Source organism: Dendropsophus ebraccatus, chromosome 9 (assembly GCF_027789765.1).
Source record: "Dendropsophus ebraccatus isolate aDenEbr1 chromosome 9, aDenEbr1.pat, whole genome shotgun sequence".
Taxonomy (NCBI): Eukaryota; Metazoa; Chordata; class Amphibia; order Anura; family Hylidae; genus Dendropsophus; species Dendropsophus ebraccatus.
In genome coordinates this window covers 117,750,180-117,772,456 of record NC_091462.1, presented here as the reverse complement: position 1 = coordinate 117,772,456, position 22,277 = coordinate 117,750,180, and the positions used below count along the sequence as shown (strand labels likewise).

General features: G+C 52.1%; 1 protein-coding gene across 1 annotated transcript; it reads left to right on the top strand.

Moving 5' to 3' along the window:
* The first annotated feature begins 674 nt into the window (after window positions 1-674).
* Window positions 675-12,291, top strand: LOC138800590 (uncharacterized). The gene is made up of 4 exons (XM_069982375.1): window positions 675-2,165; window positions 2,285-2,411; window positions 2,849-2,916; window positions 11,516-12,291. Exons 1-4 carry the CDS (start codon window positions 1,847-1,849, stop codon window positions 11,836-11,838), a joined length of 837 nt encoding a protein of 278 aa, XP_069838476.1. The 5' UTR covers window positions 675-1,846; the 3' UTR covers window positions 11,839-12,291.
* Window positions 12,292-22,277: the final 9,986 nt, after the last annotated feature.

The window sequence follows — 22,277 nt, the reverse complement described above, 5'->3', positions numbered from 1 at the left end:
TCTGAGCGTGGTCCGAGACCAGGAAGTGCAGGGCGGCTGCTAGGGACTCTATCGACGCGCCCCTAGCAACCGGTCCTGCCTGTTGTGAAGGACGGTGTTGGCATTGCTTCCAGATGAGCCACGCGCCTCGGCAAAGGCAGGAACCGGGCACTCGGCTCGATTTCTGACAGTATTGTCTTGAACCTCACAATGTCCAATTCAGGCCCAAGCAGGTGCCCCATTGTGGCCCTTGTGTGTCTGTCCTTACCTAATGTAGCTCACTATGGATACCAGTCTATAGATCCTACTGGATGCCCTATATCATACACTGATAGACCTGGCTGCAGCCTGCCTAGAGCGCCATCTATACCTTATACTGTATGTGTATTGCTCTGCACAATGGGACATCCTGATACGACTGCAGGAAGCTGCTATTTCTAGTGGAACAAGTTCTGTGTGTTTATATTCAGCTCTAGGGGCGGCCGTGTTTATTGGCTTCTATAGCAAAAGTCTCTTTCACTTTCGACCTTCTTACTTTGTTGTCATCTCTTCTCCACTGAACCAGCTCTTCTATACACAGAACCAGCTCCACTATATACAGGACCAGCTCCACTATATACAGAACCAGCTCCACTATATACATTATATACAGGACCAGCTCCACTATATACAGAACCAGCTCCACTATATACAGGACCAGATCCACTATATACAGGACCAGCTCCACTATATACAGGACCAGCTCCCCTATATACAGGACCAGCTCCACTATACACAGAACCAGCTCCACTATATACAGGACCAGCTCTTCTATACACAGAACCAGCTCCACTATATACATTATATACAGGACCAGCTCCACTATATACAGGACCGGCTCCACTATACACAGGACCAGCTCCACTATATACAGGACCAGCTCCATTATATACAGGACCAGCTCCACTATACATAGAACCAGCTCCACTATATACAGGACCAGCTCCACTATATACAGGACCAGCTCCACTATATACAGGACCAGCTCCACTATATACAGGACCAGCTCCACTATATACAGGACCAGCTCTTCTATACACAGAACCAGCTCCACTATATACAGGACCGGCTCCACTATATACAGGACCGGCTCCACTATATACAGGACCAGCTCCACTATATACAGGACCGGCTCCACTATACACAGAACCAGCTCCCCTATACACAGAACCAGCTCCACTATATACAGGACCAGCTCCACTATATACAGGACCAGCTCCCCTATATACAGGACCAGCTTCCCCTATATACAGGACCAGCTCCACTATATACAGGACAAGCTCCACTATATACAGGACCAGCTCTTCTATACACAGAACCAGCTCCACTATATACAGGACCAGCTCCACTATACACAGAACCAGCTCAACTATATACAGAACCAGCTCCACTATATACAGGACCAGCTCCACTATATACAGAACCAGCTCCACTATATACAGGACCAGCTACACTATATACAGAACCAGCTCCACTATATACAGGACCAGCTCCACTATATACAGGACCAGCTCCACTATATACAGAACCAGCTCCCCTATATACAGGACCAGCTCCACTATATACAGAACCAGCTCCCCTATATACAGGACCAGCTCCACTATATACAGAACCAGCTCCCCTATATACAGAACCAGCTCCACTATATACAGGACCAGCTCCCCTATATACAGGACCAGCTCCCCTATATACAGGACCAGCTCCCCTATATACAGGACCAGCTCTTCTATACACAGAACCAGCTCCCCTATATACAGGACCAGCTCCCCTATATACAGGACCAGCTCCCCTATATACAGGACCAGCTCCCCTATATACAGGACCAGCTATGGATTCTCGGGCTATGAGGGATTATATCAGGAACTTCAAGCTGGATGATGGTCCTCTTGGGAATCAGGGATACTCCCGGGTTCTCCTCCAGCTCTTTGGTTTCACCGGTCACGGGAAATCGTCCTTCATCAACTCCTGTAAGTACGTGGTGGATGATGGACCATACAAGGTATTTGCTAAGGTTGTCAGATCTGAGGAGAGTCCTGGAACAATGATAAGGAAGCCGTATAAGCTGACTGAGACCATCACCCTGGTGGACAACCGAGGATGTGTGAAGATGAACAGATATGAGATCGGGGCGATCTACGCTCAGTTGGGTGAGTCTTACCATGTGTAATACTGTCATCTCAGCTGCTGTTTCTAAGCCTATCATGTGAGATACACAGTCAACAACCACACATTAATCCATCTCTTATCATGCAATGTCACTACACAGGGAACTTCCTACCACTGGATACCAAAGTAAAATGGCAAACAGGGTTTACAGACATGGAGGAGGCTGTGCTATATGCAGAGAGATGCCATCAGTCATCAGATTTTGTGGTCCCTCTGCTTATCTACAGGTAATTCCAGCAAAATGTTGACTTCTTCCAAGGTTTCCATCATGTCCCCCATCATGTTCTGCTCCTCACAGTAGGCAGAGTCTGGGCAGAAAGCTGCTTACAGTCTGTCCCCCAGGAGCATAAGTGGATATGCTATGCATCTCCTCTTAATCCCCTGGGGGCTTAAATGTGCCTCCTATTGCTGCAGCAGTATTGAAGCAGGAATGGGTGGTGGCATGCAGTGACCCCTCGTGTTAGCTGTAATGGTGGATATCTTGGTAGTCACCTTTTCATCCTAGAATTAAATGTACAGAGAGGACGCCTCGGGAGGTGACCCGAAAATACCATAAATCAGTTTTATTTTTTTTGGCTGCATGAAACTAAGGCAGACCTAAAGAACAAACCTGAGCTGTTATACTGGTGAATTCTCATGATGCTCTTCATCTTGTCTCTTGTAGTGCTGCATGCCCGCTCACCAATAAAGAGGACATGAAAACCATTCTTACCACAGCAAGAGATATAACAGGTACAGTCCTCGGGGGTAGTCACAGCTCCACCAAGCTCCATATATCAACACTTCATGATCATTATAAAAACAACAACCAATGCCGACCCACCAATAACAAACCAACACACCAGGAAATAACCATCCTCCGAAATCAGGAAACCAAACAATAACTACTCTGATCTGGAGTCACATCTCATGGTTCCTAGTACTGTCCATGTGTATAACACACCTCGATCCTATATGATTAGTCAGATAGGGGATTAGACAGCACTCCATGGTGATGCGGTGGTGCACGTGGTGGGAAAAAACTCCAATCATCTGGCAAAGACAAATCCTCTGACCCGGTAATATAATTGATTGCAGATGTCACATATCCAATCTCAGCATACAAGCAGGACGCGTTTCGGCAACAGCCTTCAGCTGCCTAATACAACCTATGACCTGCCTGAACCTATATAGCAGAGAAGTCCATAACGACATATGGCGCATGGTATATAATGATGCTGCTACTTCTTTGCCAATGTCACCATAGCATAGCAACCATTTGGGTCCATCTCGAGCAGTGGTCAGTCAGGACCCCAAAGAGAGCGATATCCAACAAAAGCAATCGCCCAAAAAGAAGAGGAGGGTTATCAGAGACTCAAATAAACTTACTCTAGAAGGGACTGGTTTGGGACTTGCATAGATTCTATCCCAATCTGTAAATTAGACTGATGTAAATGATCTTAAGGGTGCAGTCACACGTACAGGATCTGCAGCAGATTTGATGGCGCAGATTTGATTTGTGTAACGCCTGGAGTAGTGGATCCACTGAACCGTCACTAGCGATGGCACTAACCTCACCAGGGAGCGGAGTCTAAGGGGCCGCTGGTTTTCACCAGAGCCCGCCGCAAGGCGGGATGGACTTGCTGCGGCAGGCGACCCCCAGGTCGCTACCCCTGGCTTGGTTGCTAGTGACGGCAGGCGAGGCGTGGCAGGAGCAGTAGGCAGGAGATAGTGCAGGCAGAGGATAGTAGACGTGCTCGCAGGTGGCGGACAGGACTCAGGAACAATGGGAAGGCAGCGGGCAAGGACTAGGGACAAGGACTGCGGACAGGAACAAGGGACAAGGACTAAGGTCAGGAACAACAGGGAGCTGGGCCAAACGCTATGGGAAGCATATAGAGGCTCCAACACGAGGGACAGGGCATGCTGGGATTTATAGGGAGTGATTGGGTGCAACTACCAATTAGGGACGGACTGGCCCTTTAAATCTGAGACAGCCGGCGCGCGCGCGCCCTAGGAGGCGGGGACGCGCGCGCCGGCCGGCACAGACGGAGACCGGAGCGGGACGAGGTGAGGCGCCCCCCGGGGCCGAACAGACCGCAGCGCCGGGTCCCTGCACAGGGACCCCTTCAGCTGCGTGGGATAGAGGGCGGTCGCGGCGGCGGCCCGGAGCACGGGACGCCGCCGCGGCCATGACAGTACCCCCCCCCCTTTGGCCTCCCCCTCTTTCTAGCCTGCAGGAACCCCTTGATGAGATCTTTGTCCAGGGTGTTAGCCTCGGGTTCCCAGGACCTCTCCTCAGGACCAAATCCTCTCCAGTCCACCAGGAAGAATCGTCTCCCTCTGACAGTTTTCATGGCCAGAATGTCTTTAACAACGTAGACGTCGTCAGAGACGGCTTGTGGAACAGAGAACGGACACTTATCGGAGAACCGGTTGAGGACCACTGGCTTCAAGAGGGAGACATGGAAGGCGTTCGGAATCCGCATAGTAGGGGGCAGGCGGAGTTTGTAGGTGACAGGGTTGATGCGTTTTAGCACCGAGAAAGGACCAAGGAATCGAGGACCCAACTTGTAGCTGGGAATCTTGAGTCGAACATATTTGGCCGAGAGCCAGACTTTGTCACCTGGAAGAAAATTCGTGGCAGGTCTCCTCTTCTTATCAGCCTGGTCCTTCATGCGTTCAGAGGCTTTGAGTAAGGACTGTCGAGTTTGTTCCCAGATCGACTGCAGGTCAGATAACAATTCCTCCACGGCTGGGACCCCAGAGGATGGAGAGAGAGGCAGAGGAGGACGAGGGTGATGCCCGTAGACCACATAGAAAGGAGACTTGCCTGTGGAACTCGAGTCCAGATGGTTATAGGAGAATTCCGCCCATGGAAGTAGATCGGACCAGTTGTCTTGGCGGCTGGACACAAAATGACGTAGGTAGTTACCCAGGATCTGATTGACTCTCTCCAATTGCCCGTTGGTCTGGGGATGGTAGGCCGATGAGAAGTCCAGCTTCACTTGGAGCTGCGAGCAGAGGGCACGCCAAAACTTGGAGACAAATTGAGAGCCTCGGTCGGACACAATGTGAAGAGGAAGTCCATGCAGGCGGAAGATGTGTCGGAAGAACAACTGAGCCAGACGAGGAGCAGAGGGTAGTCCAGGAAGGGCCACGAAGTGAGCCATTTTGGAGAAGCGGTCCGTCACCACCCAAATGACTGTATTGCCCGCAGATGGGGGTAGGTCCGTGATGAAATCCATCCCAATGTGGTGCCAGGGATGGTCGGGGACTGGCAAGGGCAAAAGTAGGCCGGCAGGTCTTTGACGGGAAGACTTATTCCTGGCACAGACTGCGCAGGAAGCCACAAAGTCCTTGACATCCTGGAGGAGATTGGGCCACCAGTAGTGACGGGAGATCAATTGCCCGGTCTTTTGATCTCCTGGATGCCCGGCCATCAAAGAGGAATGCCCCCACTTGAATATACGTTTTCGGAGTGCGGGGCGCACATAGGTCTTACCGGGAGGCAGTCTCTGCAGAGCAGAAGTGGCAACTGGTACTAGGCGATCGGGAGGTATTATATGACGAGGAGATTCCTCTTGCCCCATGACATCGGATGCTCGGGATAATGCATCGGCCTTTATATTCTTCTCGGCTGGACGGAAATGAATGGTAAAGTTGAACCGAGAGAAGAAGAGGGACCACCTGGCCTGCCGGGGATTGAGGCGTTGAGCCGATTGGAGGTAGAGGAGGTTCTTGTGGTCCATGTAGATGTTAACGGGATGTTTAGCCCCCTCTAGGAGATGACGCCACTCCTCCAGTGCCAACTTAATAGCCAGGAGCTCACGTTCTCCAATCGTATAGTTCCTCTCGGCAGGGGAGAAAGTCTTAGAAAAGAACCCGCAGGTTCTGGTCTTGCCTGATCTGTCCCTTTGCGAGAGGACGGCTCCTGCGCCCACAGAAGATGCATCGACTTCAAGCGAAAACGGCCTGGTGACGTCCGGACGGACTAGAGCAGGAGCAGAGGCAAAGGCAGACTTTAGGCTATTGAAGGCTTGTTCGGCCTCAGGAGGCCAACGTCTGGGATCCGCCTTCTTCTTGGTGAGAGCCACTATGGGTGCGACCAGGGTCGAGAAGTGAGGGATGAATTGCCGATAATAGTTGGCGAATCCAAGGAAACGTTGGATAGCTCTAAGTCCCACAGGGCATGGCCACTGGAGGACAGCGGAGAGCTTGGCCGGATCCATCTGTAGACCCTGTTCGGAGACGATTAGCCAAGAAACGGAAGACTGCGCTGATGGAAAACGCACTTCTCCAGCTTGGCGTACAGATGATTGGCCCGTAGTCTTCGCAGGACCTGACGCACTTGTGCCACATGAGTCTGCTGGTCAGGGGAGAAGACCAAAATGTCGTCAAGATAGATAATGACGCAGACATATAGGAGGTCTCGGAAGATATCGTTCACGACTTCCTGGAAGACCGCTGGGGCATTGCATAGGCCGAATGGCATGACCAGATATTCGTAGTGCCCATCCCTGGTGTTGAAAGCGGTCTTCCATTCGTCTCCTTCACGAATACGGATTAAGTTATACGCTCCCCTGAGATCCAGCTTGGAGAAGATCCTAGCTCCACGAAGGCGGTCGAATAGTTTGGGAATTAGCGGAAGAGGATAATGGTTCTTGACAGTCACCTTATTTAAGCCCCGGTAGTCAATGCATGGGCGGAGGGAACCGTCCTTCTTCTGCACAAAGAAAAATCCAGCGCCGGTGGGAGACGTGGATTTACGAATGAAGCCCTTCTGTAAGTTCTCCCGGATGTAGGAGGACATGGCTTCAGTCTCGGGCACAGAGAGGGGGTATACTCGACCCCGTGGAGGAGAAGTTCCTGGAAGAAGGTCTATAGGGCAATCATAGGGCCGATGAGGTGGTAGGGAGTCCGCCTCCTTAGCCGAGAAGACATCAACGAAGTCTTGGTAATCCTCCGGTAGTCCAGACAGAGGCTTGGCGTAAGCAGGTGACCTCGTAGAACATTTGGGTTGAGGAGACCTCAGGCACCTATTTGGACAGTCCTGGCCCCAACTGAGAACCTCCCCAGTTCTCCAGTCAAGCTTAGGGGTATGTAATTGCAGCCAAGGAAGACCCAGCAGGATGTTAGAAGAGGAATGGCGCAAGACGTAGAAGGAGATCCTCTCCTGATGTAAAGCGCCCACCTGGAGGATTAGGGGTACAGTCTGGCAGTGTACCGCTTCGTAAGGAATCTCGCCCGTGACCGAAGAGATAGACCGAGATTGGGCTAGCTGGATCACGGGTAGCCGCCATCTTTGGACCAAGGAAGCAGAAATGAAACTGCCAGCAGCGCCAAAGTCGATGAGGGCAGTGGTCTGACGAACTTGCCCAGAGGGTGTCTGGATGTAGACTGGCATAGTCAACCTTGGAGAGGTGGCATTCACACCTAGGGAGGCCTCTCCCACCGGACCTAGGTGTGAGCATTTCCCGGACGCTGAGGACGTTGGGGACATCCCTGCCGATAGTGATCAGCGCCACCGCAATAGAGGCAGAGATTCAGGTTCAGTCGACGAGTCCTCTCATCAGTTGTCAGGCGAGCACGTTCCACCTGCATAGGAACCTCTGGAGACGACTGGGACATGGGAGCAACGGGATTCTGGAACACCGGTGCCAGCCGAGGATGGCGACGGGGCAGACTCAGACGCCGTTCTTGCCGGACCTCCTCCTCTCTCTCGGAAAACCTGGTGTAGACTCTGGTAGCCAGTAGGATGAGTTCGTTCAAAGAAGTAGGCAGGTCTCGGGCAGCGAGCACATCCTTCACTTGACTGGACAGGCCCTTTTTAAAGGTGGCAATCAGAGCGGCCTCATTCCAGTCTAGTTCCGCAGCCAGGGTGCGGAACTGGATGGCGTAATCACCAACGGAGGAAGTCCCTTGGGATAAATTGAGGAGAGCAGTCTCAGCCGAAGACGCACGGGCAGGTTCCTCAAAGACAGAGCGGAACTCGTCCAGGAAGATTCGGAGATTGGCAGCAACCGGATCATTACGGTCCCATAGTGGCGTGGCCCAGGCCAGAGCTCTACCTTCCAATAGGCTGATAATGAAAGCCACTTTAGAGCGCTCGGTAGCAAACTGACTGCTTAGAAGTTCGATATACATAGTGCATTGGGTCAGGAATCCTCTGCACAACTTGGGGTCACCTCCATATTTACTTAGGAGAGCCAGTCGTAGTTTTGAAGAGGCTGCAGGAGGTGATGACTGCTGAGCTGTGGTATGCTGCTGTACGGCTGCAGTCAATTGTTGGATAAGCTGTGACTGTTGCTGGATCTGTTGAGCCTGTAGGGCGACCACTCGGGCTACTTCGCGGATATCAGGCACCTCGCCGGGATCCATGGTTGGAGCCTACTGTAACGCCTGGAGTAGTGGATCCACTGGGCCGTCACCAGCGATGGCACTAACCTCACCAGGGAGCGGAGTCTAAGGGGCCGCTGGTTTTCACCAGAGCCCGCCGCAAGGCGGGATGGACTTGCTGCGGCAGGCGACCCCCAGGTCGCTACCCCTGGCTTGGTTGCTAGTGACAGCAGGCGAGACGTGGCAGGAGCAGTAGGCAGGAGATAGTGCAGGCAGAGGATAGTAGACGTGCTCGCAGGTGGCGGACAGGACTCAGGAACAATGGGAAGGCAGCGGGCAAGGACTAGGGACAAGGACTGAAGACAGGAACAAGGGACAAGGACTAAGGTCAGGAACAACAGGGAGCTGGGCCAAACGCTATGGGAAGCATATAGAGGCTCCAACACGAGGGACAGGGCATGCTGGGATTTATAGGGAGTGATTGGGTGCAACTACCAATTAGGGACGGACTGGCCCTTTAAATCTGAGACAGCCGGAGCGCGCGCGCCCTAGGAGGCGGGGACGCGCGTGCCGGCCGGCACAGACGCCCCCCGGGGCCGAACAGACCGCAGCGCCGGGTCCCTGCACAGGGACCCCGGCAGCTGCGTAGGATAGAGGGCGGTAGCGGCGGCGGCCCGGAGCACGGGACGCCGCCGCGGCCATGACAATTTGCTTTGAATCTGCAACTTCAAATCTGCACCATCAAATCAGCTGCAGATCCTGCAAGTGTGAATGCACCCTAAAGGAGAAGTCCGGCCATTTATAAAACCGGGCAGCCGGCAGGGGGGAATTTGAAAACAAGTAGGAACTTACCTCTCCCCGTGCCTGTGGTGAGTGGCGGGACCGGCCTCGGGACCCCAGTCAGGCTCTGGGATCTCAGCACTGACATGTAATGACCCGGCTGATGGACTGGCTGCTCAGCCAGTCAGTGACAGGAGCAGGACGCCGCTCCAGTCACTGATTGGCTGAGCAGCCAGTTCATCAGCTGGGACAGGCATTTTCTCCATCACAACCCAGGGGAAAATGGCTTCTGGTGGGGGTCCCAAGGCTGGGCCCCCCATTCACTGCTGGAACAGGGATAGGTAAGTTCCTACTCGTTATCAAATTCCCCCCTTTTATAAATGGCCGGACTTCTCCTTTAACTGTGATATAGAGAATAATGCGCCAAGACCAGAACATCTAGGTCTTAGATTGAGGAGTAGATATAACTTTCATTCACTTTTATTCACTTTGTACACCATGAAGTTGAACGTATTACACATCCTGGTACTGTGCAAAAGAACACTCCAGAGACACCATTACAGGTCTCAACGTAGTGAACTAGCCAAACCTTCCCACCAGGAAGGAACAACCAAGCCAAGGAATATCTCCATTTGAGGAAACCACCCAAGCAAGGTATCCATCCACAGACAGCTGTTTCGGGGTATTTGCCCCTCATCAGTGTGGAGTAGGTTTCTGGCTAGTGGGAGCAATGCTAGCATGTACTAGTATTGCTCCCACTAGCCAGCAACCTACTCCACACTGATGTGGGGCAAATACCCCGAAACAGCTGTCTGTGGATGGATATTTTGCTTGGGTGGTTTCCTTAACTGGAGACATTCCTTGGCTTGGTTGTTCCTTCCCTGAGGAAGGTCTGGCTGGCTCACTACGTTGAGACCTGTAATGGTGATCTCTGGAGTGTTCTTTTGCATATTTGATTTCCCAGGGGGCAATGGAATACACTCACGTCGAGACCTGTGATGGTGTCTCTGCGGTGTTTTGGTTGATCTCCCTGAGGTCAACCATCATCACATCCTGGTAACTGGTCACATATGCAATTTAGAAATAATTTGACTAGAGAAGCAAAACAGGCCGTACAGGAACTTGTGGAGGACGACGAGCGATAAAACCGGCTGACCAGGCGGGTCCATAGTTATGGTGGACACTAGCACCTATATGAATGAAATTCACCTGTCTAGATGTTCATAGAATGTATGGAAGATAATGCTATAGCTGTTTGTTCCATACGGCCATACCAGTGGATGTATATAGTGTATGTGTGTTGTGTAAATAATAGGTTGTATATACGTTTGCATTTAACTTTAGATGTTGTGGCTCCTTGTATAGTGTGGACAAGTAATTAACAGATGGACTTATATGGTTGCTATGCTACAGTGACGCCAACAAAGAAGTGATGTCATGTTCCCTTGTGTCGTACGTCATTGTGGACTACTCTGCTATGAAACCAGGTCATATGTTGTATTAGGCAGTGGAAGGCGTGCTGCATGTATTACTTACTGGGTGAGTGCCGGGATTTGTCTTCGCCATATGATTAGATCCCAATGGGCCAGGTGATTTTCCATAGACGTGTATAGTACAGACCAGGGCTGGCCTTAGGATAAATGGCGTCCTGTGTGAAACCTTTTTTCAACGACCCCCCCCCCCCCCGTTAGGTAACATAAATCTCCTTCAGCCTCCCACCCCTCCAGACAACACCCATCACCCAACCCCCGCCATACACACAACAACCCACCCAGCTCCCCACACAACTACCTCCCCCAGCCCCTCAAACTAAAGCCCTACCCAATTACAGCTCTCCAGACAACTACCACCCCCAGCCCCCCAAACAACTAGCACCCCACCCCAGCACAATTACAGCCCCCACCTAACTACAGCCCCCCACATAACTATAACCCCGCCAGCACGTTCTCTGAGCAGAGCGCCAGTGCGGCATGATTTCACCTGGACTGCATGTCCCCTTACTGATTGGCTGGACGTGCGGTCTGGGTGATGTCATGCTACAGCGCCGTGAAGGGAAGGGGAGGAGCTAAGCACTGCGGGAGGAGGGCGGCCAGGGGCGCTCAGAGAGCTGCACTGCACATCTAACTAGAAATAGAAGTTGGATATGCTGTGTATTGGATATGCACAGGTCGCACACCCCAAAGGCCGGCCCTGGTACAGACTGTGGTGGTGATTTCTCCTTCTTCCCTCCTAGGAGTTTTCCCAATCGTGGTTCTCACCCATGAGCTCAGTGAGCATCAGCCTCAGGTTCAGGAGAGCTTTAGGCAGATGGGAGCTAAGAACCTGTTCTCTCTGGAAAACTACACAGAGAAAGACCATTTCAAGACCCGGGGGAAACATGAGACCATCTTAAAGTGTCTTCAGGAGATCATCAAAGAAGTGGAGTTCTGGATGTTGGAGGAACGTGATGCCATCGGTGAAAGAATTGACCGGAGAAACATCTTGCTGGAATTTGCTTATCAGGGAGAACTAGAGACACAAAAGGAAGAAGACCCTCATTTCTGCCTTCTTCTGTAGGATCCATCTCTGGTGCCATTCTAGTCAGGCTTCATGATGCCAGGGCAGGTGGTAGGTGACACCAGTCGTAATCAAAACTAATCAGGACCCAAATCTAGTTGGAAAAGTATTCACACCTCATGTAAAGCTTTTATATTTTACCACATGTGGATATATTGTACCTTAAAAAAAGTCCTAAAAATACAAAGTTCCCCATGTGTGCAACCATTACAACAAAAAGAAAGTACACGTCAGGCATGGTGGGTGACCTGTGCTGCTTTACATCACGATTCACCATCAACATCATTTATACTGTAGGAGCTCCGTGATTCCAACCTAAGGCAGTGCTGTATCATCTTTCTTTTCTGCTTTTGTGCTTGTATTATACGTAGCGTATTGTTAATTCATTTACTTTTATTGCTTTTCTGTCCTGCATCTTACAGTATTTCACACATGGACACATCAGAATTTGTTCCTCAGTCACAATAAAAGTAAATATGAAGTGGATTGGTTTCTATATACTCAACTGACACGTGCGTGTACCTTGGGCACTCAGGATTTTCAAGCAAAAATAAAAGTGTGGCTCTCCAGCTTCTAAAAAATTCAATCCTTTATTGTAGCATATACATCTAAAAAGGGCAAGCAGCTTAGAAAACAGCTGTGTCAGGTGGGGACACCTGACACGGAGGAGCCACAAAACAGAAAACGTGGGATGGAATAAGTGAGTAGAAAGTCAATAAATGTAATATAAATCACTTCTATAGTTTAATCTTGTATCAAACTTAACAATCTAGAAGGCATCTTTTTGTTTTTTTCAAATGTCCATATGGTCTTTTTCATGTCACCATGGCCACATTAGCTGTCCCCTCCACATTATCAAGTGGTAATGTCAGGACAAGAAGGTAGGGACAAGACAAGACAGTGAGCCCTGAGTCTGAACCCACCCACTGTCCCTACCTACTTGCCTCAAACGGCCCTAGGTGGGCCGCGAACAACCACGAAGACGTGCCCTATACTGTATAAGTGTGACACAGAACAAGACAAACAAACACAACAAAGGAACGTCAACAAGCGCAAGTCAGAAACAAACGCAGTACAAAATCAGGGAACAATTCCATAGTCAAAGGTCAGGCGGGAGGTCAGGAAACAGGTTGAGCAAGCAGAGGAATTAAGAACGGGGATAACAGGAATAGACAGGGGGAGCTGTGGTCAGGGAATGAACCTTAATAGCCAGCTCTGAGAGACTGCCTCAGATTTCTTTTATGAGGATCAAGAGCCCGGTCCGGATCCCCATTGGAGCAGCGCTCTGATCCTCCAGGTTCCGGACAGGCAGAGGAATATGTCAATCAAAAGACTTGCTCAGCTGCAGCAATCAAATCTTGCAGAGCTCAGTGTATCTCCTGCATTGCCGGAAGCTGAGAAGCAAGCAGGTGTGTCACACAAAAGTAAAAACAGGCCTAGTTCACACCAGGCTACTGCACATTCCTGAGAGGTAATAGGTAATGTCTGTTCAGGTATTAACGGGGTGACCATAACGTATGTGTCAGGACTGTATCTCTGCGGAGCTTGATGCGTCCCTCGGCTCATGCTGTGCAGCCGAGAAGGCGCTGATTTTTTTGTATTTGTTCTCTTTCTGTGTTTTGTTTTGCATTAGTCTGAACACTGCTTTATTTTGTCTGCTCACTTGATTTCATGGACACCCCCGACTTCACCTGCTGAGTTCTGTCTGGCCATGTCATGGTTAATCTGTGTTTTGGTTCTTTCTGTGACTAACAGGTCTTCCTGCCAGTGGATGTGTGTGTTGTCAGGTGTCTGTGGTTGGAGATCGGGGGATGGTCCAATTATGTCCTGGACCCCCGGCCTCCTATATAACAACCCCAGTCTGTATACTCCTTGCTGGTTATTGACTTTGTCTCTGCCTGCTTCAGTCTCTGCTGATCTGTGTTTGTTCTGACCCTTCTGCTTTGTATATCTGACCTCCCTGCTCGCTGCTCCTGACCATATTGCCTGTACTCTGACTACGCCTATTGGATTCTGATTTTGTACTTTTGCTGCCCGACCATTGTGACCTGCATTGTTGACTATTCTTATTATGTTTGTTCGTCTTGTCTTGTATTTTTGTTTCACGTATCCAGGCCAGGGATCTCCGCCCAGTTTCCCTCTGCCGCTTAGGGCAGATAGGGGCAAGTAGGCAGGGACAGTGGGCGGGGCTGAGCTTAGGGTCCACTGTCCGTGTCTCTCCTGCATCTCTCTGGGACCTGAGTCGTAACAGTATGTTTTTGCTGTATTATTTTTGATTGCTGGGTGTATTGTACAGATTTTGCATCTTATGATAGGTGTGCCCATGATCTGGAAGACTAAAATTGAGAGGTTACAATAAAAAATTTAATTAAGCGGCCGCGAGCGATAGCTGAGAGACACAATAGATCACATCATCTGCGAGATAGGTCTGACATTAGAAAGGATGGGGGAGTGGAAGAGGACACAGAACAAAAACTGGGACATCCTTTACCTTTCTCCACTAATTACAGCCCCCAATATAGTGATATCTGGGGCATTATTCATCAATATATACCCATGTTGTACCAGGATCGCAAGTGAACAGATGTTGACCAAAGGGATAAAGTGTGTCGCACGTAGAGGACAGACAATCAGTAATATGCTCCAAGTGTTTTGTGGATGGCAATGGTAGAAGAGGCAACTGGCTTTCCCTTTCGGGTTTTTATATATGGCCACTCCCGGGGTGCGGTGTGTGCCCCTTTTGGGGTTTTATATATGGCCACTCCCGGGGTGCGGTGTGTGCCCCTTTTGGGGTTTTATATATGGCCGCTCCCGGGGTGCGGTGTGTGTTCCTTTGGGGTTTTTATATATGGCCGCTCCCGAGGTGCGGTGTGTGCCCCTTTTGGGGTTTTATATATGGCCGCTCCCGAGGTGCGGTGTGCGCCCCTTTTGGGGTTTTATATATGGCCGCTCCCGAGGTGCGGTGTGTGTTCCTTTGGGGTTTTTATATATGGCCGCTCCCGAGGTGCTGTGTGCGCCCCTTTCGGGTTTTTATATATGGCCGCTCCCGAGGTGCGGTGTGTGTTCCTTTGGGGTTTTTATATATGGCCGCTCCCGAGGTGCTGTGTGTGCCCCTTTCGGGTTTTTATATATGGCCGCTCCCGAGGTGCTGTGTGTGCCCCTTTCGGGTTTTTATATATGGCCGCTCCTGGGGTGCGGTGTGTGCCCCTTTTGGGGTTTTATATATGGCCGCTCCCGAGGTGCGGTGTGTGTTCCTTTGGGGTTTTTATACATGGCCGCTCCCAAGGGGCGGTGTGTGCCCCTTTCGGTTTTTATATATGGCCGCTCCCGGGGTGCGGTGTGTGCCCCTTTCGGGTTTTTATATATGGCCGCTCCCAGGGTGCGGTGTGTGCCCCTTTTGGGGTTTTATATATGGCCGCTCCCGAGGTGCGGTGTGTGTTCCTTTGGGGTTTTTATATATGGCCGCTCCCAAGGTGCGGTGTGTGCCCCTTTGTAGAAAAACAACTGTAAGTTCTTGTAGCACAGGTAAAGGGTTTAGGATTAAATCTTTTGGTAACTGTACAACTACCTATACCACTATGTAGGTGACGGGAAGATCAGCCAAGGGTAAAAATATTATATTGCAGTTTGATGTAAAGCAAATATAGCGTTATCTGTATCTGTAACCTTCTTCTTCTTTCTTTTTCTTCATAACACATTTTGGGTTTTTGTCCCAAATGACCAAAAGACTGATGGAAATACTATATGTGAACATAGACTGAAAGTGTTAAAAGAGCAAGAGAAAAAGTGATTCCTGGCAATATCTACGGCCATCAGGAAGGGAGAGGCGGCCGCAGAGCTCTGTCCGGCTATTGTTCCAGCACTCCACCGTTCTGGAAAAGGATTGTAGCTAACGGTGTGGAGTGAAAATGTTTTTCTTCTTTTTGCCAAATGCAAATATGATCTCAACCACAGGGTAGAGAATGTGGCGACCATTGGGCTTTCAGTGAATGTCTGTACTGCCGTGATCAAGGGGGGGTGTTTCCCCGAAACATCTAGGCCTACATTTTTATCTTTTGTAACTTTTTATATGCCTCATAATAAAGACAACAAAAACTTTTTTTGGACTCTGTGGATCTTCTCCTCCTTCTTAATATAAAAGATAGACTCATGATGGCCTCTTGGAGGAAGAATGCAATACCTGACAGATTCCAGTCCATTTCCATATTTGCTGACCTGTCTGCAGCGACGCTGCAACGTCGCAAACAATTTGCACAAAGCACCAAGACAATGAGAGATAATGAAATCCCTTACAGATGGGGATAACCAGTCAAATTGCTAATTTCATACAAGGGATCCACAAAGGTGGCGAGGTCACCGAAAGAAGCCGCCAAACTCTGTCAGGATTGGGGCTTACTGCATCCTCACCATCAACTTCCTTTCAGACAGAGAAAAGAAGTCGGCCTGCACAGGGCCGTCTTAACCATTGGGCATGGTAGGCGGCTGCCCGGGGGCCCATGCGTCCTAGGGGGCCCCTGCCCTGTGTCATATTCCCTGGCCCTGTAACTGGGAGTGCTCCTGATCAGCGCTGGTACATGACCCGGGTAAGGCAGATTACGGGGTAGAAGAACCAAACCCCATACCCCGCGTTACCCCTCACTTTAACAGTTCCCTTTTACTCACCCCCACCCCAATAACGGACACCACACTGAGTAACGTTGGAAAATACTGGCCACAGCAGCCTCTTTATTAAATAGAAACATAAATAACTCTGTAAACATTATATATATAAAACCTTTTGATTGCATCTTGTAAACATAGCCACAACATGGGGAGGTAACGGATAGCCCAACCAAGCAGTACAAGTGTAATCTATAGAACCCCCAGTCGCACCGCGCCGGCTCAGCGATGGCAAATATGCCATGTACTGCTGTCCACCTGGTTCCTATGGAACCTCAGAATAACCGCTTAAGCGGTAACCACCTGCACCAAATCCCAAACCGAACTGCAGATAACAAAAAACAGGGGTTTCCCATCACTTTAAATGGGCCCCTGAACCAACTCACTCAGGGCCATCCGTGACCACCCCTCCGCCACTGCGAGCAAGCCCGACTCCTTGGGGTTGCGAGTCCCTCCAAACCCTCAATGCCGCCTCAATGCCATCTTGGAGATTAGACGACCAGAGGTCCGTGCCGACCTCGTTAAGGTGAACCCCATCCCCGTCCATAAATCCCCATTTTGGGACTTCGAAGTCCCTGTGCCGGACTACAATACCACCATTGCGCGCAACGAAGCGGGAGACTTCCCTATTGACCCGCCCCCTAGCACTATTGAGCCGATCCACGGACCGGGCTTGGCGCCACTCAAAACGCGCCGCCATCTCGGACCATACTACAATGATACCCGGGAACAGGGACCACAGCCGAAGCAGATCAAATTTGATGTCTCGTATGAGGTCCCTGGAGGAACGGGCACCCAAGTCGTTCCCTCCCACATGCAATGCTAAAACATCAGGGGCGCGGTCTAACCGGGCATAAAAATGAATCTCAGGTAGAACCCCCCGCCACAACATTCCCCCGATACCGATCCATCGGATATGTGCCTCACTTCGTGGGAAGCCTAACTGCCGGCCCCCGGGTCGAATGTCAGCACGCCGGGCCCCACGACGCACATATGAGTGACCGAGTATCCACACCAAGCAGGCACCATCTAAAAAACAAAAAACAAAAACAAAACACACACGAATACAAGGATGGGAAGTAAACCTAAGGCTATCACAGAGAATCCAGACGAACATACGAACGGAATCGTGAAGATTCCCACCGTCCAATTCGCCGAACCACACTATCAGCCAGACCACATCTGACAGCCTCTGTCGCCGCTCCAATCCGGAAGGAATGGGAGGCGAACTCACGGGACGGTAAGCCCAGCCGCTCCAGACCTTGTCGGAATACCGCAATAAATTGAAAACGGGACAAAGCCCTGCCGTCCTGATGGACGAGCAAGGAGCCGTCCCGCCCCGGGGGCCGCAATCCCAAGTAATCACCCACGCAGCGGACTGGGCAGGCGGGAGAGCCGTCAACCGGGTAAAGTACCACCGTCTTACCTCTCCCAGCCTGGTCAGTCTTGGAGCGGCGAAGCAAGCAAGACACCCAATCACATGCCCATGAAACATCCGCACACAACATACCATCGTCAGACAGACACGACCGGCTGATCAGCTCGCTGATTCTAAACACCCCAAAGAAGGCCAAAGAAAAAGCTGCTCGAAATAACGCACTCTCAAACCCATTCGTACACAAGTCGTCCAACACGCCCATGAGACTCACCAGAACACCAAAAGACACAGGCCGTCTATCATCTCGAGACATGCTAGATTTCTTGTACCCAGCAACCGCTTGCCGAACAACAAAGTCCTTTGTCACATCATGCATCCCCAACAAACGAAACCAATAAGACAAACCTGAAAGCTTTCGAACTAAACCGGAGACCGAAGTGCCTTCACCAAAAGCATCTCCCACAAACATCAACAGAAGCGGCACAAGATCCCCACTCAAACCATCCGATCCCACAGCACCGCAGAAACCCAACCACTCTTGCCATGCCACCACACGACCCTTCCATGTAGAACTGCCAACCGCACGCTCAATCAGACAGAAGGCGTTCCTGAGACTATGCTCCACAGGCAATCCGGACAGGTCCTCCCTTGCTGATCCGCTCCCGGGGCCAACTCGCGGAAACGATCCCACTGTGAACGAGAAAGCGAATCAGCAATGGAGTTCTGAACACCCGGCAGGTGACGAGCAGAAAGCCACGCATTCAACTCAAGCCCACGCAAGACCAGATGGCGCAACAAGTTAACAACGGGCGGGGAGGAGGCAGACAAGCTATTGATCGCCTGGACTACGGAGAGGTTATCACAGCAAAAACGAACCTTTTTGCTGCGAAAACGAGGTCCCCACACTTCCACAGCCGCCACGATCGGGAACAGCTCAAGCAAAGTTAGGTTCCGACGGAACCCACCCTCACGCCAAACCTGAGGCCACTCCCCTGCAAACCATTCTCCCGCAAAGTAAGCACCAAAACCGACGGAACCTTACGCATCCGTGAACAGCTCAATATCCGCATTCTCTACCCAATCATCCATCCACATCGAGCGGCCATTATAACGCTCCAAAAACTCTGACCACACTTGCAGATCAGCGCGATGATTAGCTGTTAAGCGGATAAAATGAAGAGGTGAACGGACGCCCGCCGTCGCGGAGGCCAAGCGGCGGCAAAATATGCGCCCCATCGGCATGATGCGGCAGGCAAAATTAAATTTGCCCAACAAGGACTGAAGCTGGCGCAAGCGCACTTCGCGCAATCCCAAAAAATAGCCCACCACCGTTCTCAAATCCCGCAGCTTATCCATGGGTAGGCGGCACTCCATTGCGACCGAGTCAATCTCGATGCCCAAAAAACAAACAACTGTCGCTGGGCCCTCGGTTTTGTCCGGCGCCAATGGAATGCCGAACCTAGCCGCCACTCGTTCGACTGTATGCAGCAGAACAGAACACACAGTAGACCCTGCCGGGCCGACGCACAAGAAATCGTCCAGGTAATGCAGGACAGACTGCAAACCCGACTCCTCGCGCACGACCCACTCGACAAACGTGCTAAACGCCTCGAAGTAAGCACAAGAAATCGAGCACCCCATCGGTAAGCAACAGTCCACATAATACTGCCCGTCCCACACACAGCCCAACAAGTGGAAACATTCCGGATGCACCGGTAACAACCTGAAAGCCGCCTCAATGTCCGTTTTGGCCATTAGTGACCCTGGTCCGCACCGCCGCACCCAAGCAACCGCCCGATCGAATGAGACATATGAAACCGAACAAGCGTCGTGATCAATACCATCATTGACCGAATCACCAGAGGGGTAGGACAGGTGATGAATCAGCCGGAACTTGTTGGGCTCTTTTTTGGGAACCAGACCTAAAGGAGAAACCCGCAGGTGAGGCCAAGGCGGATCCACGAATGGGCCCGCCATGCGCCCCAGGGCTACCTCCTTCGCCAATTTTTCACCCACCAGGTCAGGCCGCACCCTGGCCGACTTCAGGTTTGGTGGGCGGAAAATTGGCGCTCCGGGAGAGAAAGGGATCCGGAAACCAAACTGAAATCCTTCACGCAAGAGTTGGGCCGCCGACCGGTCGGGATACCTACTTAAATGAGGCAGCATCGCCTCGAGATTCACCGGCGTCCGACCCCTTGCGCGAAGCCTCAGCGGACCGCCCTTTTGGTCTTTTGAAACAGCGAGACTGGGGGTGATTACCCCCGCAGATACTGCATTCATGCTTGAATTTACAGTCTGCGTTGAAGCGGCATCGGCCCTCATTGAACTGCCAGCAACAACCTGGACGCTGAGAGACCGAGTTCCCGGCCGAAGTGGACGATCCCCCGGTCCCCCAACGAAACGGCTGGGGCGGCGCATGTGCCGCCGCCATGAGCCGCATCCATAAAGCAATATCTTTATGGTCCCAGCGCAGCGACGGCCGAACAGCTTTCCGTTGCCGAAACTGTTCGTCGTATCTCAGCCAAGCAATGCCCCCATAGACTCGATAGGCTTCGCCTATCGAATCCATGTAGCAAAACAGAGCCGAGCAATTCTGAGGGGCCCTTTCCCCAACGACACTAGCGAGGATGGCGAAAGCCTGCAACCAATTGGAGAACGTGCGAGGTATCAAACGATACCGACGCTTCTCCTCCTCCTCCTTTTTGCTTTCGTCAGCCTTGCCCTTGTCGATATTAAACTTCTCCAATGGGAGAAGGGAGAATATTTCTACATATTCATCGCGCCATATTTTTTCGCGGACTTCTTGCTTTAGGTGAGCCCCCAAGGGGCCATCAAAGCAAACATAAACTTCACCCCTGGCTGAATCATCCAGCCGGAGTGAAGAATCCGCTCCTATAGTTGAAGCCGCGGGCGCGGTACAGTACTACCCCCGAGCCACGCGGAAGCCGGTGTCGCTTGACCGGACACCGCCTGCCCCGAAGTCGCCTGAGCAACAGGACCTGCCTGCGTACTATCCAATACCTGCGCCCCCGGCGCTGCTTGCGTACCAGACACCGCTTGCGCGTCAGACGCCGCTTGCGCACCAGACACTGCCTGCGCCCCAGACACCGCTTGCGTACCAACAACGACCGGCGCGCCAGAAATCGCTTGCGCACTCCCCCCAGATACTACCGAGTTAGCTTGAGGGTTAGCATTCTGCACCAATTCACGCATGCTCGCCAAAAACTGAACCACTGCCTCACTCACACCTGGAAACAGACCCCCACTCACTACCCCCTGACTTCTCACCACACCACTTGCACTCATCCCAGAAACAGCAGAAGACAAGACAGAAGACACAGACACAGGGAGAGACTCACCAGGCTGACTCTGGACAGGCGCCGGAACAGCCGCGACCGTGGAATCCAGCAACGGGACGGTGCTGGGCGAAACTTCGCCCTCTTCCAGGCTCTCATCAGATTCGGGCCCCAAGATATCCCCGACGTCGAGCGCGCCAGGAGAGGCAGAGCGCCGCCCCTGCGCCTGCATTGTTGGGCGGTCGGTGACAGGAGAGCGGGCTGTAGGAAGTCGTCCTTGCTGTGTACGGGCTGCAGGTCTGTGAGCCCCCCCTCGTGCAGGCACAGTTGATAGGGGCGGAATATTAACCCCCCGGCTGTCAGGGGGCGGGCTAAGCCCCGCCTCCCCTGCCTGTGCTGCTTCCGGGAGCCAGTCTCCCTGCGATTCACGTGCCGGGCTGCCCCCTGCTGGCGCTGCTGTGAAGGGCCAGCCGCAACTGCTCCGGATGATGACGCCGGCACAGAGGAGGAGGAGGGAGCAGGAGGAGCCCCCCCCCGCCGGCCGGAAGCCCGACGTGCTGAGGGATTCCTCCCAGCCTCCCTCTCAGGCCCAGGAGCTGCAGGCTGGTCAGAGGGGGCTTGAGGGTCCTGTGGAGGGCTCCCTACACGCCGGGAGCGGCGGGGCGCATCCGGACTGAGCCGCTCCGGCGGGCGCCGGCGGCGTGCGGGCGGTCGGCCCCCCCCGGTACCCGGACCTACCCCCGCCTCCTGGATGGCTTGTCTGAGCTGCTCCTGCAGCCAGTTGGCCCCATGACGTGCCGCAGCATCCCTGAGGGATGCTAGGAAGGAATCTGAAGCGCCGGCTGGACGTGACATGGTGCTCCCTGCTGTCTCAGGTCCGGACGCTGCAGAATGAGGTAACCCCTCCCCCTGACCTATTTCTACCCCCCAGCTATGGCACTCCCCCCACGCTCCTGACACTACCCCTATTGGCCCATTCATAAAGCCCCGCACTTCTGAATGGCTGCTGCCCTTTACTATAGCAACTATGCTAGCAGCCAGCTCCTCTAGCTTAACCCCTTCCTGCCCACCCTGTCATGTACGGGCTGCACTATACTGCGCCCGTT

Coding starts and splice junctions, on each gene's coding strand:
- LOC138800590 (XM_069982375.1), top strand. CDS start 1,847: ATGGATTCTCGGGCTATGAGGGATTATATCAGGAACTTCAAGCTGGAT. Junction 2,412..2,848: donor GTCCCTCTGCTTATCTACAG/GTAATTCCAGCA, acceptor TGTCTCTTGTAG/TGCTGCATGCCCGCTCACCA. Junction 2,917..11,515: donor CACAGCAAGAGATATAACAG/GTACAGTCCTCG, acceptor CTTCCCTCCTAG/GAGTTTTCCCAATCGTGGTT.